This window comes from Dermacentor silvarum, chromosome 1, assembly GCF_013339745.2.
Source record: "Dermacentor silvarum isolate Dsil-2018 chromosome 1, BIME_Dsil_1.4, whole genome shotgun sequence".
NCBI lineage: Eukaryota > Metazoa > Arthropoda > Arachnida > Ixodida > Ixodidae > Dermacentor > Dermacentor silvarum.
Window position 1 is genome coordinate 191,087,573 of NC_051154.1, and position 21,697 is coordinate 191,109,269.

The 21,697-nt window shown below is 41.2% G+C and overlaps 1 protein-coding gene across 2 annotated transcripts in view; it reads left to right on the forward strand.

Annotated features, from left to right (window-relative positions):
• The window catches only part of LOC119436551 (guanylate-binding protein 4-like), a 162,635-nt gene that overhangs the window by 43,068 nt on the left and 97,870 nt on the right, over positions 1 to 21,697 (forward strand). For both annotated transcript variants that reach the window (XM_049658538.1, XM_037703429.2), the window contains exons 9-11: positions 2,516 to 2,609; positions 10,465 to 10,544; positions 15,032 to 15,169. In XM_049658538.1, the coding sequence (XP_049514495.1) occupies positions 2,516 to 2,609; positions 10,465 to 10,544; positions 15,032 to 15,169 (312 nt within the window). The remainder of the gene's footprint in view (positions 1 to 2,515; positions 2,610 to 10,464; positions 10,545 to 15,031; positions 15,170 to 21,697) is intronic.

Below are 21,697 nucleotides of genomic sequence, written 5' to 3' on the forward strand. Positions count from 1 at the left end.
GAGAAACCGCCTTGCAAACTCCACGGCTAGAATTTGTAAACTGCAATATGAGCCATAAGGTAATTAGTTAAAAAGTTAATTATCAAATTTTTGTTAATTAGTCGATTATGCATTTCAATTTTTTGTGCAAGTAATGTCCGCCTCTTCGAGTAGACCAGATCATGAACTAGAATTGTGCTATCGGCCACACGCAATCTTTAAAAACTTTTTGAAAGTATTTGCTGAAACACTGTATACTTTGGCTTGTGTTGCATAATATTCATTAATAAACACAAGTCGTGGCACAACAAAGCCCCGGATAATGGACAACTGGGTGTTTACTGGTGGTGCCAGTTTGGTGACCTTGAAGTGCTTTCTTTTCTTCTGTAGTATATCGGGCAAGTTTATGAATTGGCTGGTTGATTTTTTAATCAGTTTTGTCTCTGTATCAGAAATATTTTTCAGGGTTGTGGCATACTCCATACTTGTGGACACAATAAAGCTTGCTTAAAAATTAAAAATTTACAATCAGTTCTGGTACTGCCTGTTTTTAATAAGGTGCCAAAAAGTGTAGTGAAATTGAACTTCCAGGTAACAGATTTAATTTGTGTTGGAAGGGGATAGTGTCATTACCATTCTTTTAGCGTTTGCAGTAACATGTAGCATTAGGGCTTGCTATGTAGGTTATTTTTCCAACCTACCCTGCATGCATTGTTAATAAAAATTGTACTCGCCATGCGAATTTTATCTATGAATTCCATCTTAAAGCATTCTTAGCCATGTGAAATGGAACAGACTTAAGGTAGTGGGATAATTCTTACAATTTTGGTGGCTAATTTGCCAAAATACACATTAACTAAGGATACTATGGCCTGTTTTTATATTGCATAGTTAAAGCCATTATTGTTAGAGATGAATCCTTAAAAGTCATGTAAGAAGCTTGTATTCTGCAATATTCATTCTGAGTTTGTCACCAAACTTGACTAGTTAGTGGGGCCAAAAGTTTGAAGTTTTGAATACGAATAAAGTTGTTGAGGCTATTCGATTTATGAAATTTGATTTGAAAATGATATTCAATATTTTTAGCAGCCAAGGTTGGTTGTGTGATCCTCTCTTTAGATACTCATTTACAAATGAATATATTGCATATTTAGGGCTACTAGATCACATATGGCAAGAATCATGCAAATGATGCCTATGAAATAACTACCGTATAGACTCGTGTAAGGGCTGCACTTCTTTAATTTTGATGAGGTGCTGCTCTTACACGGGACCAGGCCATTTGGTCAAATTTTTCCAACTACAAATATGAAATTTATTGTAATCCTCCATGATTGGGCGCCCATCACCATAAAAGCGAACGCAGCTCATCGTCGCTATAGCAGCCACTGCTGATTACGTGCGGTTCGCTAGCACATTTGTCAGCTCTTGCCAAGTAGCAGCGCTCTCGCCATCTAGTAGTGCTGTGCTAAAGTACGTTGCACACTCCATCAGCGCACTGAGCATGATTGCTTCTCAGTTGCAATTTTTTTTTCTCCAATTTTGGGCTGCCTAGTTGGGGGTGAGGCCCTTACACGAGTCTATATGGTAGTCCAGTTGCCTTCTGTTAATTAACCCTGTTGTAATTAGTTTACTCTATTCCTGCAACCTTCATTCATAGTGAAAGATAACTGACATCCTGATAGGCATTGTTGATGAGTTGATGGAATAGTCTTGGAGCAAGGCAGTGCAGCATTCAATTTTTTTTTTTATGATTATCTACAGTTGCCTATGAATGCTTTTTTTTTTTTTCCAGGCTTCATGTAGTTTTTCTGCTTTGACTTATTTCAGAATATCTTCCCTTAGCAAGATGCGTAGCCATAGCATCACAAATATTATGTCTAGTATTTTGGAGTTACATATACTACCTCCTTTTATAGGTGGTATCAGTAGTAATTGCTAGTCTAATTATTACCAATGACATTTCTTATGTATGACTATACTAAGTTGTGCAGGTTCCATTTGAATTTGTGTTTTTATATACTTCATAATATTGAGGTTTGATTGTAGTTAAACAAAGAAGCGTGCAATGCATGTCAGCATTTATATGGCAAAGGAAAGTGGTAAACATTGTATCATGGCAGTAATTGATGGTGCTTTGTCCTCCTAGCTGTTAAGTGAAAACTAAAAAGAATAAATGCACTTGACAGTTGTTAGGTAGGGTTAGTGGCAATTGTTGGTGTAGATAGTTCAGAGCTCATAATCTCTTCAATATAACTGTCACAAAATATGTCTGCCCTCTTTTACTGTTGCTTGGGCTTCCTTAGGGCTACATGAATGTAAATTCTGAACTTGGAAGCCATCTTAATCTTTCTCAATGCCTCTTCTTGTTTGAAACCATAAGATCATAATTCTGTTTTTCAATTTTTATACATTTTGTGGATACATGTTTTCAGTATAGATTGAATGACTTGTAAATTTAAGCCATATCTGTGTGTGCCATTTTTGCCACTAATGTGTGAAGGACGTTAGTCAAATTAGTTTTGGGGCTGTGCAGGCATCTGAAGAAGATCTGACCAGTGAGTACATTGAGGAGCGCAATGCACTTACGAAGAAGCTGCATGAGGTGCTGGTGCCCAAAACAAAGAATGGTATGAGCTGCCTTTCATGTGTTTTCATGCATTGCATCTGGTGGACTTGGCCCTGATCTCTTAAGAATGTGATAGTCTGAAATTTATGCCTCCACCAACAAACAAATACCTTTTTTTGTTACCATGGCTACAGCTTCAGTGAGTGGAAAATAGCTAATCAGGTATTGTTAGGCCTTGCTGTTCTTAGCCTGCCTGCTATCAGTGTACTTTGTTATAAAACCTCATGGCTCACGGTTAATGATCACTGTTCAGATGAGTTAGAGTCAACAGGGTGATGCAGGAAAATGTTGAAGCATGCCGGTGTCTTCTTTTCACTCAAGAATTAAAATTCACTAAGGGCCACAAGTTTTGCAACCACTGCGGGATTGTATGCAGTGCTTCAAATCTCTGACAGGAAGTGGCAGGGATGCTTGATGCCATATTGTGGTTAGGCTAATGCCACATTTCATCACGTCTTTTCGTTGTGCGCTGTATGTTGGAGTGCGCATATTGAATCAGCAACTATCAGAGACATTCCAAATGTGTTTTGCATACCATTAACTGAGGTGAGCTGCACAAGTACTCAAGTGTGGCCAAGCGCACTCTGGACTCCTGGCACTGCATGTGTTCTGCATGAAGCCAATGCATGAAGCCAATGCCAATATTGGCATGCTTCAATTAATTCATGATACATCCTAACTGTTCTTATGCAAAGACAGCAGCTGCACAATTTTGAATTATTTAAAGTTCTGAGTTCACAATGGTACAGCTGGTACACTGAAAATTCACTATCTTGAAACTCGAGTTTTCTAAATTTTCCCTCAGTTTTATAAGAGTCATTTAGCAGTTTACTGTATTTCATTATGAAAGAAACCCACTTTGAAGGTCCTGAGTTCTCAGTTGTATTTTTGAGTAAATTTTGGCCCATAGAAAAGCCTAAATACGAAAGCAAACTTTGTGTAGTTTGGAAAGTATAGTTATTCTATACCAGATGTTTTTTCTTATGTGGAACACTTAAAAACTCATGTCCAGAATTCTGCTGTTCCTCGAATAGGCTAAGTAGCTAGGTGGACAATAGCAACAAGAAAACTGTTAATGGTAATTTCACTAATAAACCTCTGAATTACTAACTTTAGGGCACATGTCACAATTGAGAAATTGAAGCCGAGGAGTTATGAAGTCATGTCTGCTTTGCAGGAATCCTAAGACTAGGACCACTTTCGAGATATGTGACCTTAAATGGTGTAACCAAATATATTGATGTTCCAGTTAATGGCTTTCCAAAAGCATGCCTCTAACAGTTTGGGACCATCTTAACTTGATTGCCGAGGGTTTTTTAGCAGATGTTGTGGAAGGATATCTTGAAAGGGGTGCTAGTCTTATGATTTCTGCTAAGCACACATGACTTCACTAAGCCTTAGCTTCAATTTCGCAATTACAACATGTGCCCCCAGGTTTGTAAATAAAAAGGTAAATAACATATTTTACTTTTAATTAGTGAAAAATATAGTTGAAAATTTTCGTCTTGCTAATGTTCACCTAGCCACATAGCTTATCTGCAAAAACGGCAAGAGCCTAGATATGACAGTTTTTTCTTAAATTTAATTTTTAGTGTTCTGCATAAAAAGAAACATCTGTATATAAACTTTAGTGGAACAACATGAAATTAGAAAAACAAGTTTAAAATTTCAAAAGTATCATGCTTAATTTTAAGCCATTGTTTTCATTTCTGCACATTTGGCAAACACTAGCTTTGATTTTTGTAAATTTCATGGTGTGGTGTATTTTTACTCTGCAAAAGTATTGTACATCAGCACATCTACCAACTTGGTTCAGTAATGTACAAGAAAGTTGTTCTTGTGGTATAGCAGTTGCCACTACAGCAAGAAACTAACTGTAATGAACAAAGGGAAGGCCTTGAAAAGGCAACAGAAGTAGTTGTCTCGTGTAGAGTGTTGTGCTGGGGTAGTATCTTGTTTTGTGATGGCTGTTGCTTGATGCATTTGCTAAAAGCAACCTGCAGCGGGGCAAAAAGGAGGAAATATATTTAAGAATTTTTAAATTGGTGTGGCTAATAGAAGTCGCAAAACTAAACCTGAAATGTTTAAGAAGTGCAGCTGAGTCACGAGTCACGCAATCTGTGTGTGGTCATCACACGACCCAGTCGAATGCTAAAGAAAGGTGTGGTTGAGGTTAAAGGGCCCCAAACCACTTTGACCTTATAGGTGAGTGAACGGTTTCCCTCTCACCTTCGCTACCCTCCCACTGGTGCTCTTGGCTCGCTGCATACCTCTCTAGGAAGCACGTTGACATTATGCAAGTACCAAACATCGCGTTAGCGCTCTTGTTTGAAAACACCATCAACTTCTGGTTACGAAGATTCTGCTCTTTTCGGCTACAAACTATTGCCACCACACACACACAGTGTAAAACATGCTTCATGGCATGAAATAAGTTGATTGTGCATGGCAGGCAAGCAAGACGACGAGGAAGAGCTGGTGAGTGACTATGGCAAAGACGTGCTAGCAGACAGGTCAAAACTGACATCCCATGCAGATGGACCAGTCAACAACTTTTACCCTAGTGACAACATAATGTGCACAAGCCTGTAGGCATTATAAGAAGAGACTGTAAAAGCCTCGAGAGGAGCACGTTATTTTTAATTTTTTTTATTTGGAGTTTTACCTCAGTGCGTAGTGCTGCCTTGTTTATGAAAGATGATTCCTTAGACAATGCATGCGTTTATCTAAAACGGGTTTAAAAATGTTGGGCGTGGTTTAGGGTGACATCACCAGTGTTGTTTAAGAGCCAATCAGTTTGTGACATCTGTTAGCTGCGCCTTTAGGTTTAAAAATTCTTAAACATTTTTTTTTCTCTTTCTGCACCGGTGTAGGTTGCTTCTTTGTGAATGCATCAAACAGACATCACAAAACATGTTGTTTCTGTCGTATGTCATTAGTTAGCAGAAAACACACACTGCATGTGCTTTCCAGCCACATAGTTTTTGGTCAGAATGGATGGCAGTGCGGTTTAAACTGTTCAGGTGTATTTGTTACAGTACTTGTAAATAAATATTGGCATCCTTATCAGTTACTTTAATGGGTTGGGAACTTCAGGTAATGGCTTGAAACCGGCTGCAATATCTGTATTGGTAGATTTGATTAACCAACCATTCTTGGGAAAAAGTACCGTATTTTCCGGTCTATAAGTTGCACCTTTATATAAGCCACACCCCCCTCAAAACGGCAGTCTTTCCGGAAAAAAAAGAATGTATATAAAACGCACCTGTTCATTCAGCAAGCGATTTAAAAAAAATACAGTGACGTTTCACCTCATGAATGTGGGTTACACGCAAGTGTATCGGTGCCATTGTGATATGGATACTCCAGGCCCATTTCTACCGTCGTCTGTCGCCGCGATGTTCCGTATAAAGTCCAAGGGCGATAACATCGTCTCCGCACATCGTATGCTGTATGTACAAGTGAAAGCATGTGACAGTGAGCCGAACCGCACACAAGGGAGGAAAGCGGGAAGGCAGCGCCGGAGGGAGGGGGGTTGCTTGTACTCTGGTAACAACTGTGTAGTTTGCGCAGCAGCACGCGCCGTATCTTGAAAGTGATCTGTAGATGCGACGACTTCGGAGTCGGTCGACTCGCGGTTGGCCTGTCGCCGCTTGCTTTGCTGCTCCGTCCTCGCACGGCGCTCGGCAACTCGATCACAAGACAAACCCGGTACCTCCATAGCACGCACACACCCCGTAGCAACTGCCACAGGTCAACCCAGCGCACTTTGCATGGCCATAGCATCCAATCCAATTTTGACAGCAGCTTTTCCGTTTAAAATAACTGTATATAAGTCGCGCCATTCTATAAGACACACCAACGAAAAATTCTGAAAAAAAGAAACTCAACTTATACACTGGAAAAAAAAACACCGCCCAAGCACGCCGGTGTTTAGCAGTGGGTTAATCTCGACGCTGTATTGAAGCGTTTCTCAATTATTGGTTACATGTTTGTGTTTCTAGTGGAACGCAAGCGCCAATGGCGGGCAGATTCTGCTAACCACGACGCCGAGCTAACTCGAGATATCGAACGCATGGGACAACGGCGAGTCGAGGAGGCGGCGTTGCGCGCAGAGCAGCGTCAACGTGGCAATGATGGGAACGCGTTCGCTAACGACGTCACTAACGGCACTGCTGAAGGCGCGCGCGCTTGGGTGCAACGTAGAGAACGACGTAACTGACGGCGCAGCCAATGTAGACTTTTAGCGAAACATAGGACGAACAGTTTTTCATTTCGCCTAGCCATATACAGCTTTCATTGTTATATGGTAATAACACAGTAATTTTTCTTGCAAAATAGTTCATTGTAATATTTTGGTAAAAGCTTTCATAACCTGATCAAAAAAGAGAAGCTCACTGATTACGATAACTTTTGGAGCAATGAGTTTCTTTACTAGAGGTGGCAATCCTGTACTTATACTCCATATCATACTTGGAAGGCAACACTGTGAAAGCTATACAAGTAGTGCAATCACACAAGTCTCGCTCCATGTGTTTTGCTGTGCAGTTGTTTTTTACCTGTGATGCTTTCTACAGAATAGCTACCTTATATCTTATAACTACAACTTGTGGATGTAAGGCTACATTGAATAACTTATTATTTGTGCACCTTTGTGCTTCCAGTATGCGGCATACTACGTTTAGGTCACAAGCGCAATGGAGTCACTGGGTGTAGCAACATGTCACTCCGCTTGTGTGGTGGTAAATAGCTTCACAGCTGCAACACCTTCCATGAATAATTGTCATATTTTGCAACATAAAAGTAGGAGACAATGTTACATTGAATTACATGACGCACACCTCTCTTTTATATAGGGTGTTTCACTTAACTTCGGCCAAACTAAAAATATGCGAATGCTATGTAACTTGTCAGAACCAAGATAATGTTGTTTGCCATTGCTTGGAGATGCTCAGATTATCTTTTGCAATCCGTCTAATTAGATAATTAGTCTTAAATAATTAATCAACTGCTCAAATATTATATTTAGATGAAAAGTGTCAATAAGAAAATTGTAGAGCAACATGAGAAACACCTGATACAGCTTTTTTTTGCTCAATTCGTGCTTCGTAAAAGTGTTTTTTCAAGTGTGAAAGAAGTCCACGAATACACAGAAAATTGCCGCGCAACCGGCCGCTCGAGGCACTTTGCATGTATTTGCGGGCATCTTTCACGCTCTGAAAAACACTTTTATGTAGCGCGTATTTAGCAAAAAGAAGCTGTATCGGGAGTTTCTCATGTTGCTGTACAACTTTCTAATTGACACTTTTCATCTAATTATAATATATGACAAGTTGATTAGTACTTAATTAAGACTAATTATCTAATTAGGCGGAATGCAAAAATAATCTGAATATCTCCAAATGACGGCAAACAACATTACCTTGGTTCTGTCCAGCTATGTATCATCTGCATATTTTTGAAGTTTGGCCCAAGTTAACTGAAGCACCCTGTATGTGATACCAGTTTGTGCTTGCAAATGAAAGTAGCGAGAGAAGTATTTCTATGCTTCATAACATAGCCTGTTATGTCTGAAATGGAGTAAGTTCACACATGATATTACCATTATTAACTTCCACAGGGGATGCATAATTAGCTTGAATCATCCTAAGTTTAATTTAAAAGTTACCTTAGAAATTTGTATGAAACTACACCTTATTGTCTTACAGTGACATGCACCCCATAAATGCATTTTCGTTATTAACAAAGCTAATTGGATGAAATTTATGCACAATATAGAGTTCATTTTCCAGTTTTCAAGTATGGTTTAATTTCTAAATATCTTATCTGGGTATTTTTCTGTGCCCCCTGGAAGTGTGAAAAGTAGGGTCATTTGTGCAAGGTTTTGGCTTCATATCAGGCCAAGAAGAGTGTTATAAAATTGCCTGTATTGCTTCTTATGAACAAATAATTACAAATAAGCTCAAAAGTCTTCTAGGTTAATAAAGAAAAAAAAATTTTTTTTTTCATTTCTGCTGTAGTTATCAAGAACATTGATGATTGGTTTCATGAAACTCGCATCACCAAAATTGTTGCAAATTATAATAAATCCCAGATACTTCTATTTTACATATCCTTGTGCATGTGCGTGGGAAATTTGGTCAAGATTGAATCAGATGAAGTAGATAGACTTTATTGATGGGAAAGACAGAGAGGTCAACCTGAGCTACTGCGCTCTAGTCTGCTACTCTTCACTGGAGTGGAATTTTTGTGCATAAGTTGTTAAAAACAGAAAATATTGAAAACAGAGAAAAACAAAGCTGAAAGTTTCAATGCACGCTTATTAACTATTGAAGATGATTGATTTGCATGAAATATTGCCAGACTGCTGACCAGTCATTTTATTTAGAAAATGTAAAACTTCAAAATTCTCCTGTTGTGTAGGTGGTGCTGTGAAAATTCTTGCAAGCTTCCTCCTCTAACCAGGCTTTCTTTTCTACGCTGCAATTGAGATTTATCTTCAACTGTCTGTGTTCCAGAGATTTGTTAGATTCTTCTAAGGTCTCTCTGGTTGCTCAGAGGGATGAACGCCTGAGTTGAAAACATGCTGAATGCCCAACTTCTGTTCAAGCTTCTCAAAGCATTTGTGGCCTTTGTTGCACCACAATATGGCTATAGAAGTGGCCTTCTCCACAGCAATGCATGAAGCAAATCTTGTTTTGGGGTACAGCAACCAAATTTTGCTGTTGAGAGACTCAACCGCATCTTGGGGTTTGCCCTGAATACAGCAAACAAGTAGCTTTTTGGTTGTCAGCCTCTCATAAGTGGGAAGTGTAGCCTTCACTTGAGCACTGGGAAAAATGGAGAATGAGCTTGTGCTTACTCAGCCACAGCTAGTGCTCGCATGTCGTTACACCAGGAAAGCTCACCATCTGGGCAAAACATTGTTGTGAGCCTCAACAGTAGAACATGATTGGAAAAATGAAGCACTTACAGCTGTCATGTCTCCTTAATTTCTTGCGGTATTCTGGTTGGAGAGATGCTTTGGTTTTTTTACAGATGAAAATAGAATGTTGAAGTGTCAGTTTGCAATCAAAATCTGATAAATTATTTTTTTAAAGAAAAATTTTATTTATCGACCTGCGTCTGTTTTGTTTTCACATTTGGAAACATATACTGCACGAATGACCTTGCAAAGTTGATGTGCTCTCCCTTATGGCCTTAGAATTCCACATATATGCAATAATTAAACTACTCTGCAATACATTGCCATGTTTGAGCTTGAACTTTTGAAGTCAAACACACAAATGTTGTGCCAGGAGGTGTTACACGATATGGTCTAATTGCCAACTAGAGTTTTGTAGTTTGTGTGACTAATGATTTCTGGATGTTGAAACAACCCACGTGCAGTAAAGATGTCTTCTCTGTTAGATTAGTTAACAAGAAGCGGTACTAAAGGTTTTCACTTGTTCTTTTGTCGTTTGAGTTTACAAATACTAATAGTTAAACTAAGTTTAACTATTAGTAAAAGCTATTAGTAAAAACTAATAGCTTTTTCATTTGGCCCTTGGTTGTGCCAGTGTGCTTCTAAGGTTAGTGCACCATGCCTATTAAGATGGTAGCAACTAAAAAGGTAGTAGATCCAAAGTGCCCAGCTCAAGACTGTTCTTTTTTGTTCCTATTATTTGTCAAAGGTATAGTATAGTGGTATGTTGGCTCGGCATTCAGCTGAACTTGGTTTTTGCCTGAATGTTTTCTAAAAGCAACCTGCTTGTGAGCAGGCCTCACTTTATCTTTCCAGTATGGCATGTCTTGTGTTCAACTGCCAAATGTGTCCATTGTATGAAAACTTAGTCTTGTTGTGATTCCACCCTCAGGAAAGCCAATCACAGGGGCTGAGCTCGCTGGCCTGCTCCAAGTGCTTGTAGATGCTGCCAATGAAGGGTCTCTTGCTGATGTAAGTATATTGCTAGTTTCAGTCCTTACAACTTTGATCAAGCCATTAAGCTCGAAATCTAGAGGACTGATGTTACACTGATTATTTAAGCCAAAACATAGTGTGCCACAGGCAGTTTCAAATGGCAGTAAAGGTTTTCCACGACAATGCATTGGTTTACTTTACACAAAAATGTGACATGGGTGGCCTTCTTGGTTACATTTTTCATTCAGCCGAGCACTTAGTCATTTCTTCTTTATTGCATGAAAAGCCTGACACATCAAAATTGCTTTTATTCAGAAGGTGAACAGTTCTTTGAAGTGGAACACTTCCTAAACTTGAAATATCTGGCAGTCTACAGAAATGCTCTTCACCAGCTCATGCCATTGGTAGCATGAGTGTGTGACGTTGGGTAGCAAAAATGCAGAAATGTGTGGTGTGTGTGTGTGTGTTTTATATTTCAAATGTTCTTATGCATAGCTATCTGCCTGTGTTGCTGCTTTTTTTTTGTGCTCCTATTTCTTTTTCTCTACTACCCCTTTATTGTAACTTTTCTGTCCCTCCTCACTGTTGCTTCGGTTATTTTGTATTTAGTGTTGTCAGCTGCATTAGAGGAAGCAGTCGGGTCGCTTATTACAACATTGCAAGAAATATTTCGCTGTTCTTTAGGCTTGGCTTACCCAGTGGTCAGTTGGTGCAATCCTGTGTGAACTGAAAAGTGAGACAGTTAAAATGCTCGTGGCCTTTCCCTTTCCTTTTAACTTCCGATTTGCGATATATTACTGCTATTGCTAGAGTAAACTTTCAGTCAGTTCTCTCCGTGCTTTAAGGGGCCCTGTGACATAATTTTGACTGTATATCACTTGATCTTTTGTGTGGTCCCAAGTTAAATGCAAAAAGAATTATGCAATTGGCACATGCAAACGAAAGTCTTATTCAACCTTGAAACTTAAAAGAAAAAACATTCTCTTACACATTTTACTCTCTCAGTGACACCTTATGCTGCTATCAGTGAGAGCAGCACTTTCATGAACGTGTACTGGAAGCTTACATATCAAGTTGGCCTTGTTGCCACACCTAGTGTCTGTGCTTTTTGATAGCGTCGTTTTAAGATTGCATACCTATGCTACCGATTACTTTTGCAGGCTCGACAAAAGCTGAGAAACACTAGCTGATTTCAGCTTACTCCTTTGTGAGAAAGAAAGGGCAGGAAGCTGCCAGAGATTAGTCATGTTGCCTTTAGTTCACAAAAGTAGCAAAAAAAAAAAAAAAATTAAAGGACATGTTAGGCTGGGGAGAAGGGAGAGAGCAAAGAGGGGACATCCAGTGAAAGCAAGTTATACTTTGAAATGAAGGGGCCAGCAGTGCCTCCCATCGCTGCCCTCTGTCACAATTTCACCTGTTGGTTACTTTGATGTTTATTTTTGTGCTTGCTTCCTAGATGAAAAAGGCTGTAAAATTTCAATACATTTTTTTTCATTAGTTATGTAGAGTATGAAGAAAAGATGCACCAACTGTGCACGCACCCAGCCAATCGCAGTGAACAGCATAGCTTGTCATATTCGCTGCCAAAATTCACTGCCATATGGCACTGTGATCGTTGAGAAATAGGCATTTTTGGCTGACTTAAAATACTAAATACAGTCAAACCTCACTATAATAAAGTTGAAGGGGGAGCTGAGTTTACATCGGTATAACTATTGTCCCACCCACGCAGCCATTAAGGGGGGTTGGAGAGGGGAGAGGATTTATTTATACATACTGCTGTCTTTTTTCAAGACATAGCAGGAGTAGGTACAGAATGAGTAATCCAGTGTTACAAAACGGAAAAAATACAACGAAATAGCAACAACAGCAACAATTAAGAAAAATATGGCTAGGTAGGACAAATAAATAAAAATATAGGTTATGAAATATCAAGTACAAGGTTAAATAACTGAAAGAAAAAGCACAACAGCAAAGCAGCAACATAGCAATGCTCACACCGCAATATGGCTAGGTAGCTCTTTAACAAGTGCTTCATTTGGCAATTTGTGCAGAGCTCCATCGAGGCTGTCTCATAGTTCTGTGGTTTGACGGAAAAATGAATACTTCAAACAATCCAGGTGGCATCTAAACGGTACAGTGTTTTAGGGGCTAGTGCATCGAGTTTGACGTTAAGGATGACTGATTAGAGTAATAGGTGCTTGAATTTGTGAAGATGTGTGAACAATGTTGTGCAGTGTGATAAGCCACTCACACGTCCGTCTCTGCTGCAATGATTCAAGCGACAAATAGTGAGCCCACAAGGGGGTGAAGTTATGATCATAGCGATTATAGATGAATTTGATGGCCATTTTCTGGATGAATTTAAGCTTAGCAATATCGCACGCTTGGTGGGGAGACCATACCATGGAAACATATTCTAAAATGGATTGAGCTAGAGCATTACACACTGTTAACTGGCATTCTTTAGTTGCATCTTTCAAGGTGCATGCTTTAAATATTTGAGCTCTTGTAGCACTTTCCCACGTATTATATCAATATGTTTGTGCCATGTTAAGTTAAAGGTGAAAGTAAGCCACATATTTGAGCTCAGTAACATGTTTTAATTTGCATGCATTACCATAAGTGAATTTCATAGGCACCGCAGTGACTTACTACTGGGTAAGCCTTGGCCAAAGCACTGCAAAGTATTTTTTACAACATTGTCATCACTGAGATAACTGCTTTCTCTAATGCAGCTGACAACACTAATCGTCTCATGGCTCCAGCAAAGCTGTTACCGCCATGGTAGTGGCAGCTCATACAATGCGACGCATTGTTCGTAGAGAGGCCACTTAACAAGCTCCAGAGACATCCATTAGAATGCATTTTATAGAACTTCAGACAAAGTACTCCTGCATGGAATTTTACACCGATGCATCAAAATCATATGCTGGTGTGTCTTATGCAGCATTCGGTCCACCCTTTTCAGAATCCCACGTTCTTCACCCTGAAACAAGCATCTCCACGGCAGAGTCTTATGCAATATTGTCGGCTGTGAAACATGTCAGAAAATCAAATTTAAAAAAGGCAATTGTATTTACAGACTCCTTAAGTATTGTGAAATATTTAATATCACTGCAAAAACACAAAAGTTCTGTAAATCAATTATATTTATTTGCTTCTATGTACTCTTTATGCATCTAGCCAACTTGCTATGATATGCTGGGTGCCTAGGCACAGAGGCCTCGAAGGCAATGTGCTTGCAGATGAAATCTCCATAGCAACGAAAGCTAGCAACAAATCCATAGCTGTTCCTGCCATTGACCTGAAGTAATGTTTGCTCAATAAACTAAGAAGTTATTAGCAACAAATGTGGGACATTGAAATGTCTAATAAGCTGCATTTGATTAAGCCTCATCTGGGAAATTGGCCACCAGTAATGAAAATAAGACAAACTGAGGTCATGTTCTGAAGATTTAGAATAGGCCAGGCATATGACACATGCTCTTACCTGTTAACAGGTGACGAACCTCTTATTTGTTGTAAATGCGGCAGGATGCTGACCATCCTCCATGTTTTGCTGGAATTCCGGGAAGCAGAAACTGGAAAAAAAAAAAAAAAAAAATCATTTTCCTTTAGTCTACCGACAGCGTATTCCACTACAGCCAGCAAAGCTTCTTGGCAAAGAACCATTTTTTGACAGTAAGGCTGTTTTTAAACTTTTTACATGTTGAGCCTTTGCTGGTTATAAAGCCAAGGGATTTGTTGCACATCCCCTCGCTGCAGGCTACTGCTGCAATAGTACTCTTTCGTAGAGCATGTGCCTTCTAGCCCTTGTATCAAGGGTCCTGGTAAGGCAGCAGTGCTACTGACACTAAAGCCTTTTAGTATGTCATCCTCTTGTTGCATATCTTTTATGTCCGTAGCATATCTCACACCTTACGTGTTATTATCATACAGGGAGTTCATTTTTAAGTTTTATGGAATTTTTAGAAATCGCCTGTGGCAGGTAGCATAATTCTTATCATTGAGCTAAGTTATTCCATGAGGTGGACATTAGTAGCATGAGAAATTGATATTTTTTAGGACATAAATCTTGTTAATAAAATTTGTATGCCTGAAAAGGGAATTGATTCTGCTTTGCTTTCATGCATTGCATAAAATTTTGAGAGCAATAGTTTCTCCAGAAAAAACATGTAGTATAACCCACAGGCAACACCTGCTGCCACCTGCAGGTCAAGAAATGTGTCTTAAAACTTCATGATTGACTCAAGCTTAATTAACCTAGATTTGTTAGAAAAATTGATTGCTGATGCGCCACCCCTTAATCTGTGTTAACAACTACAATATGAACTTTATGAATATATTTTGCAGTGCTAACGTAATGCCAATGGAGGCATGCAGGACACTGTGGCTGTACATTTGTCAGCTATATAAAGCACATTTCGCAGCTGTTTGTTTGTTAAGATGTTTTTTATTTAGAGCTTAAGTAAACTGTGCTCTGAAATATTTTTTTGAGGAACCTCCCTTTTTTGTTTCAGGTTCCAAGCCGATGGAGTGCATTTGTTGACCGCCTTATGAACTCCGCAGCCGAAGACTGTTTCCAGATTTACACTAGTGAAATGAATTCTCTGCTTGAAAAACATAATAATGGTCCCATTCATGATGACCTTTTTATGGTATGTCCATAAGTATGACCCATTGAGTGGTTTCCACAATGAACGTACACCCTTTTGCAAGAAGGTGACGGACAGCTGGCTATGGCTGAGAAAAGTTGCCTGGCCTTATTTTCCGATCTATAAGTCGCACCCCCCTCAAAATGGCAGTTTTACTGAAAAAAAAAAATGTACATAAGTCGCACCGGTATATCAGATGCACTTGTTCATTCGCTAAGCGATTTAAAAAAATAGCTGTGACATTTCACTTCATGAACATGGTACATGCAAGCTTATGGGTGCCATTCCTATATAATTGCGTGATATGGACACTCCTGGCACATTTCTGCCGTTGTGGTCGCCGCAATGTTCTGTAGAAAGTGCAAGCGCTATAACATTGTCCCCGCGTGCCATATGCTGTATGTGCAAGTGAAAGAGGGAAGGCAGCGCGGGAGGGAGGGGTGGTGGCTTGTATTCTGGTAGCAACTGCGCAGTGGCACGTGCCTTATCTTGAAAATGATCTGCGGATTCGACGACTTCAGGGTCAGCCATTCGCCGCTTGCATTGCTGCTCCGTCCTTCTCGCACGGCGCTCGGCAACTCTATCACGACAAGAACCCGGTACATCCATAGTGCGCACACTATGGATGCACCAGGTGTGCGCCCCAGAAAAAAAAAAAAAACAGGACTTATACACCAGAAAATACGCTACATTCTGACCACCAAAATTTGTTATGTAGCAGTGGAAGTGTGACTTATGTTAAAAGACATGATATAGCTGCATGACAGACTATTGCACAAAAGCTTGTTACGAAAGGCTATTTGTAGGGAGAAGGCTATTTTTTAATGAAGTGCTAGTGGGTCTGAGTCCTTTCATTCCTAAACTGTGCTAATCTTCTAATTACCATGCATTCTTGGGTGAGGGCTTTATCCTTTTAAGTGTCGTACCCCTGAATTTCGGCCTAAATAGCTTAGGAAAAAAAAAATTAAGATTAGCCATGCTTGGGCCACATCTCCATATCTTAATCATGCACCTCATCACCTGCTGTCGTGCAGCATATGCTTCACTATCTTTCTGCTGTACCGACATGGGACATAGAGGCTTAGTTCGCTGTGCATCTCTACCTGTTAGGTGGTTTCCACAGTTGATAGTTTATTGGCAAGAAGCCTGTTGACTTATTGTTGGCATCATATCCAGCCACCTTGCAGTTTGTCCTGTGACCTTTTCTCCCTGTGCAGCATATTACCGTATTTACTTGCATAATGGACGCACTTTTTTCTCTGAAAAATAAGTGCAAAGTTGGGGGGTGCGTTCATTAAGCGGGGTAAAATTTTAGTGATTTTTAAGCTCAAGTGTAAGGGGCCCGCTAGTGAAATTGGCGATGGGATGTTTGAAGCCGCAAATTAAGCGAGTGCCGAAGGAGAGAGGCGCCTGGAGGTGGAGAATAGAAACGCACGCCGGGGGAAGTATGAAGGAGCGCACTGAGCGTGCGGCAAAGCACGCCACCTAGAGGAAAGTCTCGGTGGCATTGAGCGAAGCGGGCAAGGAGAAAAGAGGCAAAGCATCGTGGAGGAGGAGGGTGGGCAGAAGCGTGCTGAATTAACCTCCTCTGGCAGCTGCTACGGGTGCTGTGTGCGGAATGGATGTACCGGGTTCGTCTCATGATAACATCGTCCCCGTGCACCATATGCTGTATGTGTGAGTGAAGGCGCATGATGGTGAGCTGACAATGGCAGCTCAATCTCGCGCGCCTTAGGCGCTGACTACGGGGGGGCTCCGAGGCTCGAGCCCCCTCCAGAGTTTTCCGGGGGGGCTTTGCCCCCCTCGGCGATGCCGAAGCCCCCCCGCTGCGCTCCTAAAATGTCATTACCAGAGTCCTGTTACCTAAGCTGTTTATGGTTTCTTTTGAGTTGCCTCTACATTTTCCCTTAAAATGTCATTGTGGCTAAAAGCTAACTGCATCATTGTTGACGCAGACTTTCACAGCTTTTATTCATAATTTCGCTTTATTTCTGAAAATCCTGGCAATAGGAAAACAAGCGCATTAGAAGCACCAACGGCGACTCCCTCATCCGTATTTTTTCACTTCAACATGTTATTTTAATTTCCAGGGTGAACACCATGCACAGACATTATATCTCAATGTGTACGCAGGCCAAAATTTATGATATTTTGAAAGAGAAAGATGTAGCCAACTAACAATTATTTCTAATGATATGGATAGCCTATCTAGAGCTGTATGTTCAACTTGCTACAAATTGCTTTGCACACTTTTTTGACACTGAAAAAGACCTGCAGACTTCAGTGACCCCTTTGGCAGAGTCTTTTATCAACGGTGTGTGAAATGCACGTGAATGATATGTGTCTCAGCATTGCTTCTCTTTCCTGTAGGTAATGCTAGCGACTCATGAAAAAAAAAAAACTTATAATTTACAACATTTATTCGGGATGGAAATATTGCAACGTGCATGCAGAGGCCATAAATATATGTATAATTAACTTAGTAACCGAAGTGAGGCCAAGCCGGATTCACTCGAAATCAGAATCAATAGCAGCCATGCTCAGCAGAGCTTCTACTAGGACTCCGAAAAAAAAAAAAGAGGCTGCAGTTTTGCCGGAAAGGCGAAAACGAAGCATAAGACAATTACACGAAAAATATTCTTCCCGTATAAATCCGCGTAAGAGCCGCACCTCCAACTTGAAAGCAAGTATTTTTTCTAAAATCCAACCGAGAAGCAATCGCGTTCAGTGCGATTCCGATCGCGCTCCACTGCGAATTTTCTTGCGCTGCGTACTTTCACGCGTCGCAACTATATATATATAAAAAAAAAGTCGGTTATAACTTGAGAAGACAGGAGACGCGCCCCGCCCTGGCCACTGAAGCACAGCAGCCGATTTCCACCGCGACTAAATAGTCCCGCTGACGCGACTTGGTCCAGCTCGATGCGCATGGCTGCCATGTCTTCCGTCGGCGGGGTCACTGGCTGTCCGGCTCATGACGTGTCTAGAGTGCGCGCCCATTGGTGGATGCATGCACGTGTGCATCCACCTTTGAGGGGCAAATGCCATTGCCTTCTAAAGTTGTAAACGACTATAGATGGCGAGAGGAGACGATCGCGGAGGTTTACGGCGAATTTCACTCGTATACAGTATAGACCTCTTATAACGTAACCGCTTATAGTGCAGGACCGGATATATTACGGTCTTTTCAGACTCCCGTTAATTTTCCCATAGCACTCTATCTATACGCGTATCGCTTATAGTGCAGTTGCGGGACACGAAATACCGGTTACAGTGCGGCTGCCTGGAAGTTCGGCAGTCAACCTAGATGGCAAACGCTCCCCTCAAGCCACAAATACTGTATTTACTCGAATCTAACGCGCACTTTTTTTTCAATAAAACAGGTCCAAAAATTGCGTGTGCGTTAGAGTTGAGTACGACCCTAAATCTGCGTTACCATATAGCCGTCGGCACTTCAAAATGGCCGCCTCGCACGTGCATCAAGCCTAGCTACTCTCGAGCCTAGCTACCGTAGCTTCCTCCATGTGCTGCAGTACACGTGCTTAGGCAATAGTCTACCGTTTGTCTTCACGCTCTCAGCATCTGTTCTATCAGCATTAAGTACCGAGTTCATCATGATGCTGCATTTAAAAGGAAAGTGATTATGTGTGCGGAGACTGACGGAAATCGGGCCGCATCACGGGCGTTCCGAGAATCCGAAACTTGCGTTCGGGACTGGCGCAAACAGAAGTAGAGTATTTTCGCCAGCAAAGCAATGCGGAACGGTTTCAGTGGACCGAAGCAGGACGTAATCTGCGACGATCTACTTCGGCGATACGATCACCTTGGCCCTATCTTGAAAGCAATCTGCGAGGGGGAAAGTCCGCCGCGCACCGTGTTTTCGCCGCTTATAGGTCGCGTTGAAGCGAGAGGCATGATAGCACGAAAGTCAATTCGCTCGCCGCGCTTCGTCACTCGAGCGTTTTGACAGTTCGTTCCCGCGGTCAGCGAGCGAGATGTGTTCACGTTTGCTTGTGCGCGCGTGACACTGTGCTTGTTAACCTAGAGCACTGTAACAGCGACGGCAGAAATGCGCCTGGAGTGTCTATTGTCACAATAAAATAGTTGTTTTGTTTATAGTGCGGTACCGCTTATAGTGCGGATATTCACGACTCCGGAGACTTACGTTATAAGCGGCCTACACTGTAGTTGGAAAACTTAGATAGAATGGCCCGGTCCCTTGTAAGGCTCGTCAAAATTGCGGGAAAATGTGCGGCCCTCACACGAGTCTGTACATTGGTTTATCACCTATATGAATTGTAACATTTACTCACTAATTAAAATAACAAACATCGTTCAATGCACAGACCATGTAAACCTGTAAATATCCCGCTGGATGACCACGAGCAGTTGCTATCACAACGCTGGCATTATGATGAACGCCAGCAGTGGGGGCGAGCGGTTCGTACAGGCATGCGATTCACCGTGACTCCGAAAATTAGATTCATCATCATCATCTGCATATCTTTATATCCACTACATGACGGCTTCGGTCAGCGATCTCCAATTCCCTCTGTCTCTTAACTTAGGCCATGCGGTCTGCAAAACTTGGGGCACGGAAAAACATCCTAAGAAGGAAGACAGCGCGCATGAATTTAGCAGCCATCCCTGCTTGCCCTTGATCATTGCACCCCCCAATGATTACTGCGACAGTTGGATATGGCACGCGGGCCGCGTAAGCGTCAACCACAAACAGTAATTTGCAACTGCGGCAGGGCTAGATGAGAAGACGCGTGCTCTCCTCCCCATGGGCGCATTTGATCACGTGACCTAGGCACACCAAGGGCCGATAGTTTCGTGTGCGCACTAGCACCCATATGTTTGCACGTCACCCGTTTTCACGAAGTGAAATGTCACTGTAACATTTTTTTTTTCCGCAGCCACCTCTAAAAAGTAGGAGACACACAGTACAATTCGACGTCTGATTGTCTTGTCTGGCACAATTGTACCCGCCGGACGCCATATTGTATGTCGAATCGTACCGTGTGTCTCCTACTTCACGGCAGCAAGTTCAGGGTGTGATCATTATGCAAGGAAAAGAAAAAAAACACACTTCTAGATTGGAAAAGAGGGGGCTGCGTTCATTACACAAGTGCGCTCATTATGCGAGTAAATATGGTAGCTTGGGCCTCTTTCACTGCGCACTGCTCTGAGTGCTTGCTCATCATGTACAGGGACTTCATGCTTCATTGTGCTGTATCTGTTTTTGTAGTTAGCTTTTCGAGCTCCCACGCCACCTGAAGTGTAGAAAAGCACCATCACCTTTAATTTCTGTTCACATTTTGTGTGAAAACCTGGGTACGTTTTCATTATGCAACTTATGTGTTGTGTGATATTTGAGAACGGTTTCCCCTTTTAACGGTGCACTTCTGGCGAACTAAACTCCAACTGCTCCAGGTCGGCAGTTATGTGCCAGCAATGATAAATGAAGCTAAAATACTAGCTTTACAAGGTTGGCACGTGCAGGGGCAAGCACATCTGCGTTTCCAAAAAAGATACCCAAATTTTAAAAAGTGCAATGCCCACACGAGAACGTACAGTAACTTGGCTCTTGACATCAAACCCTGACAGAAATGACCACTGTTTCAGTTCATTATTGAAAATGAATAGAAGCCACCACATCCATTTCCCTTCTGGGCGAGAAACTTGCTGCAGAAAAAGCATTTATATGTCGGTAGTCGTACCATTTTCTGTATCTTCTAATAATTATGCTCAGCACTGAACTACAGTGTGGCTGAATGTTGCAAGAGTGGTGGTGTGAGTAAAGTCGCATTTTATGGCTAGAATATAATTGCAATTGTCTCTTATCTCCATATGCACTTATAGTGAATTAATACATTTTTGTCATTCACTGATATTCATTTGAGATTAGACTTGACCTGCCGTGGTTGTTTAGTGGCTTTGGTGTTGCACTGCTAAGCACGAGGTCGCGGGGTCAAATCCTGGCCGCGACGGTCACATTTCAGTGGGGGTAAAATGCAACAACGCCCGTGTACCGTGCATTGGGTGCATGTTAAAAACCCCCAGGTGAGCTAAATTAATCCAGTTTCCCCTACTACGGTGGGCCTCATAATCCTGTCGTGGTTTTGGCCCGTAAAGCCCCGGAATTTAATTTTTTTTTAGTTTAGGCTTGTCATAAAGTATGAAATCATATCTGATTAGAACTTGTGCAAGCTTCCAGTAATTATTAGGCTGTAAATATTCATTGCAGTGCTGCAGCAGTCCTCCTGCCATATTTTGTGACCATTGACCAGCAAAGCTTGCATTTAAAGTCCACTTGTAAATTTAGATTCTTCGTAGTATATTCGTACCAATCAATCAGCTTTTATTATTGTTTCCAGGAGATAAAATTTAAACATACATATTTACAGATGAGGGTCTCATAGTCAATGACCATACCGGGACCGTCAGTGAAAGTTACTTAAGCAGACTAATTGAAGCAGCAGTGCAGCAAACGACAAGGTAAAGTTGTAACAAAGCAAAAATAATGAA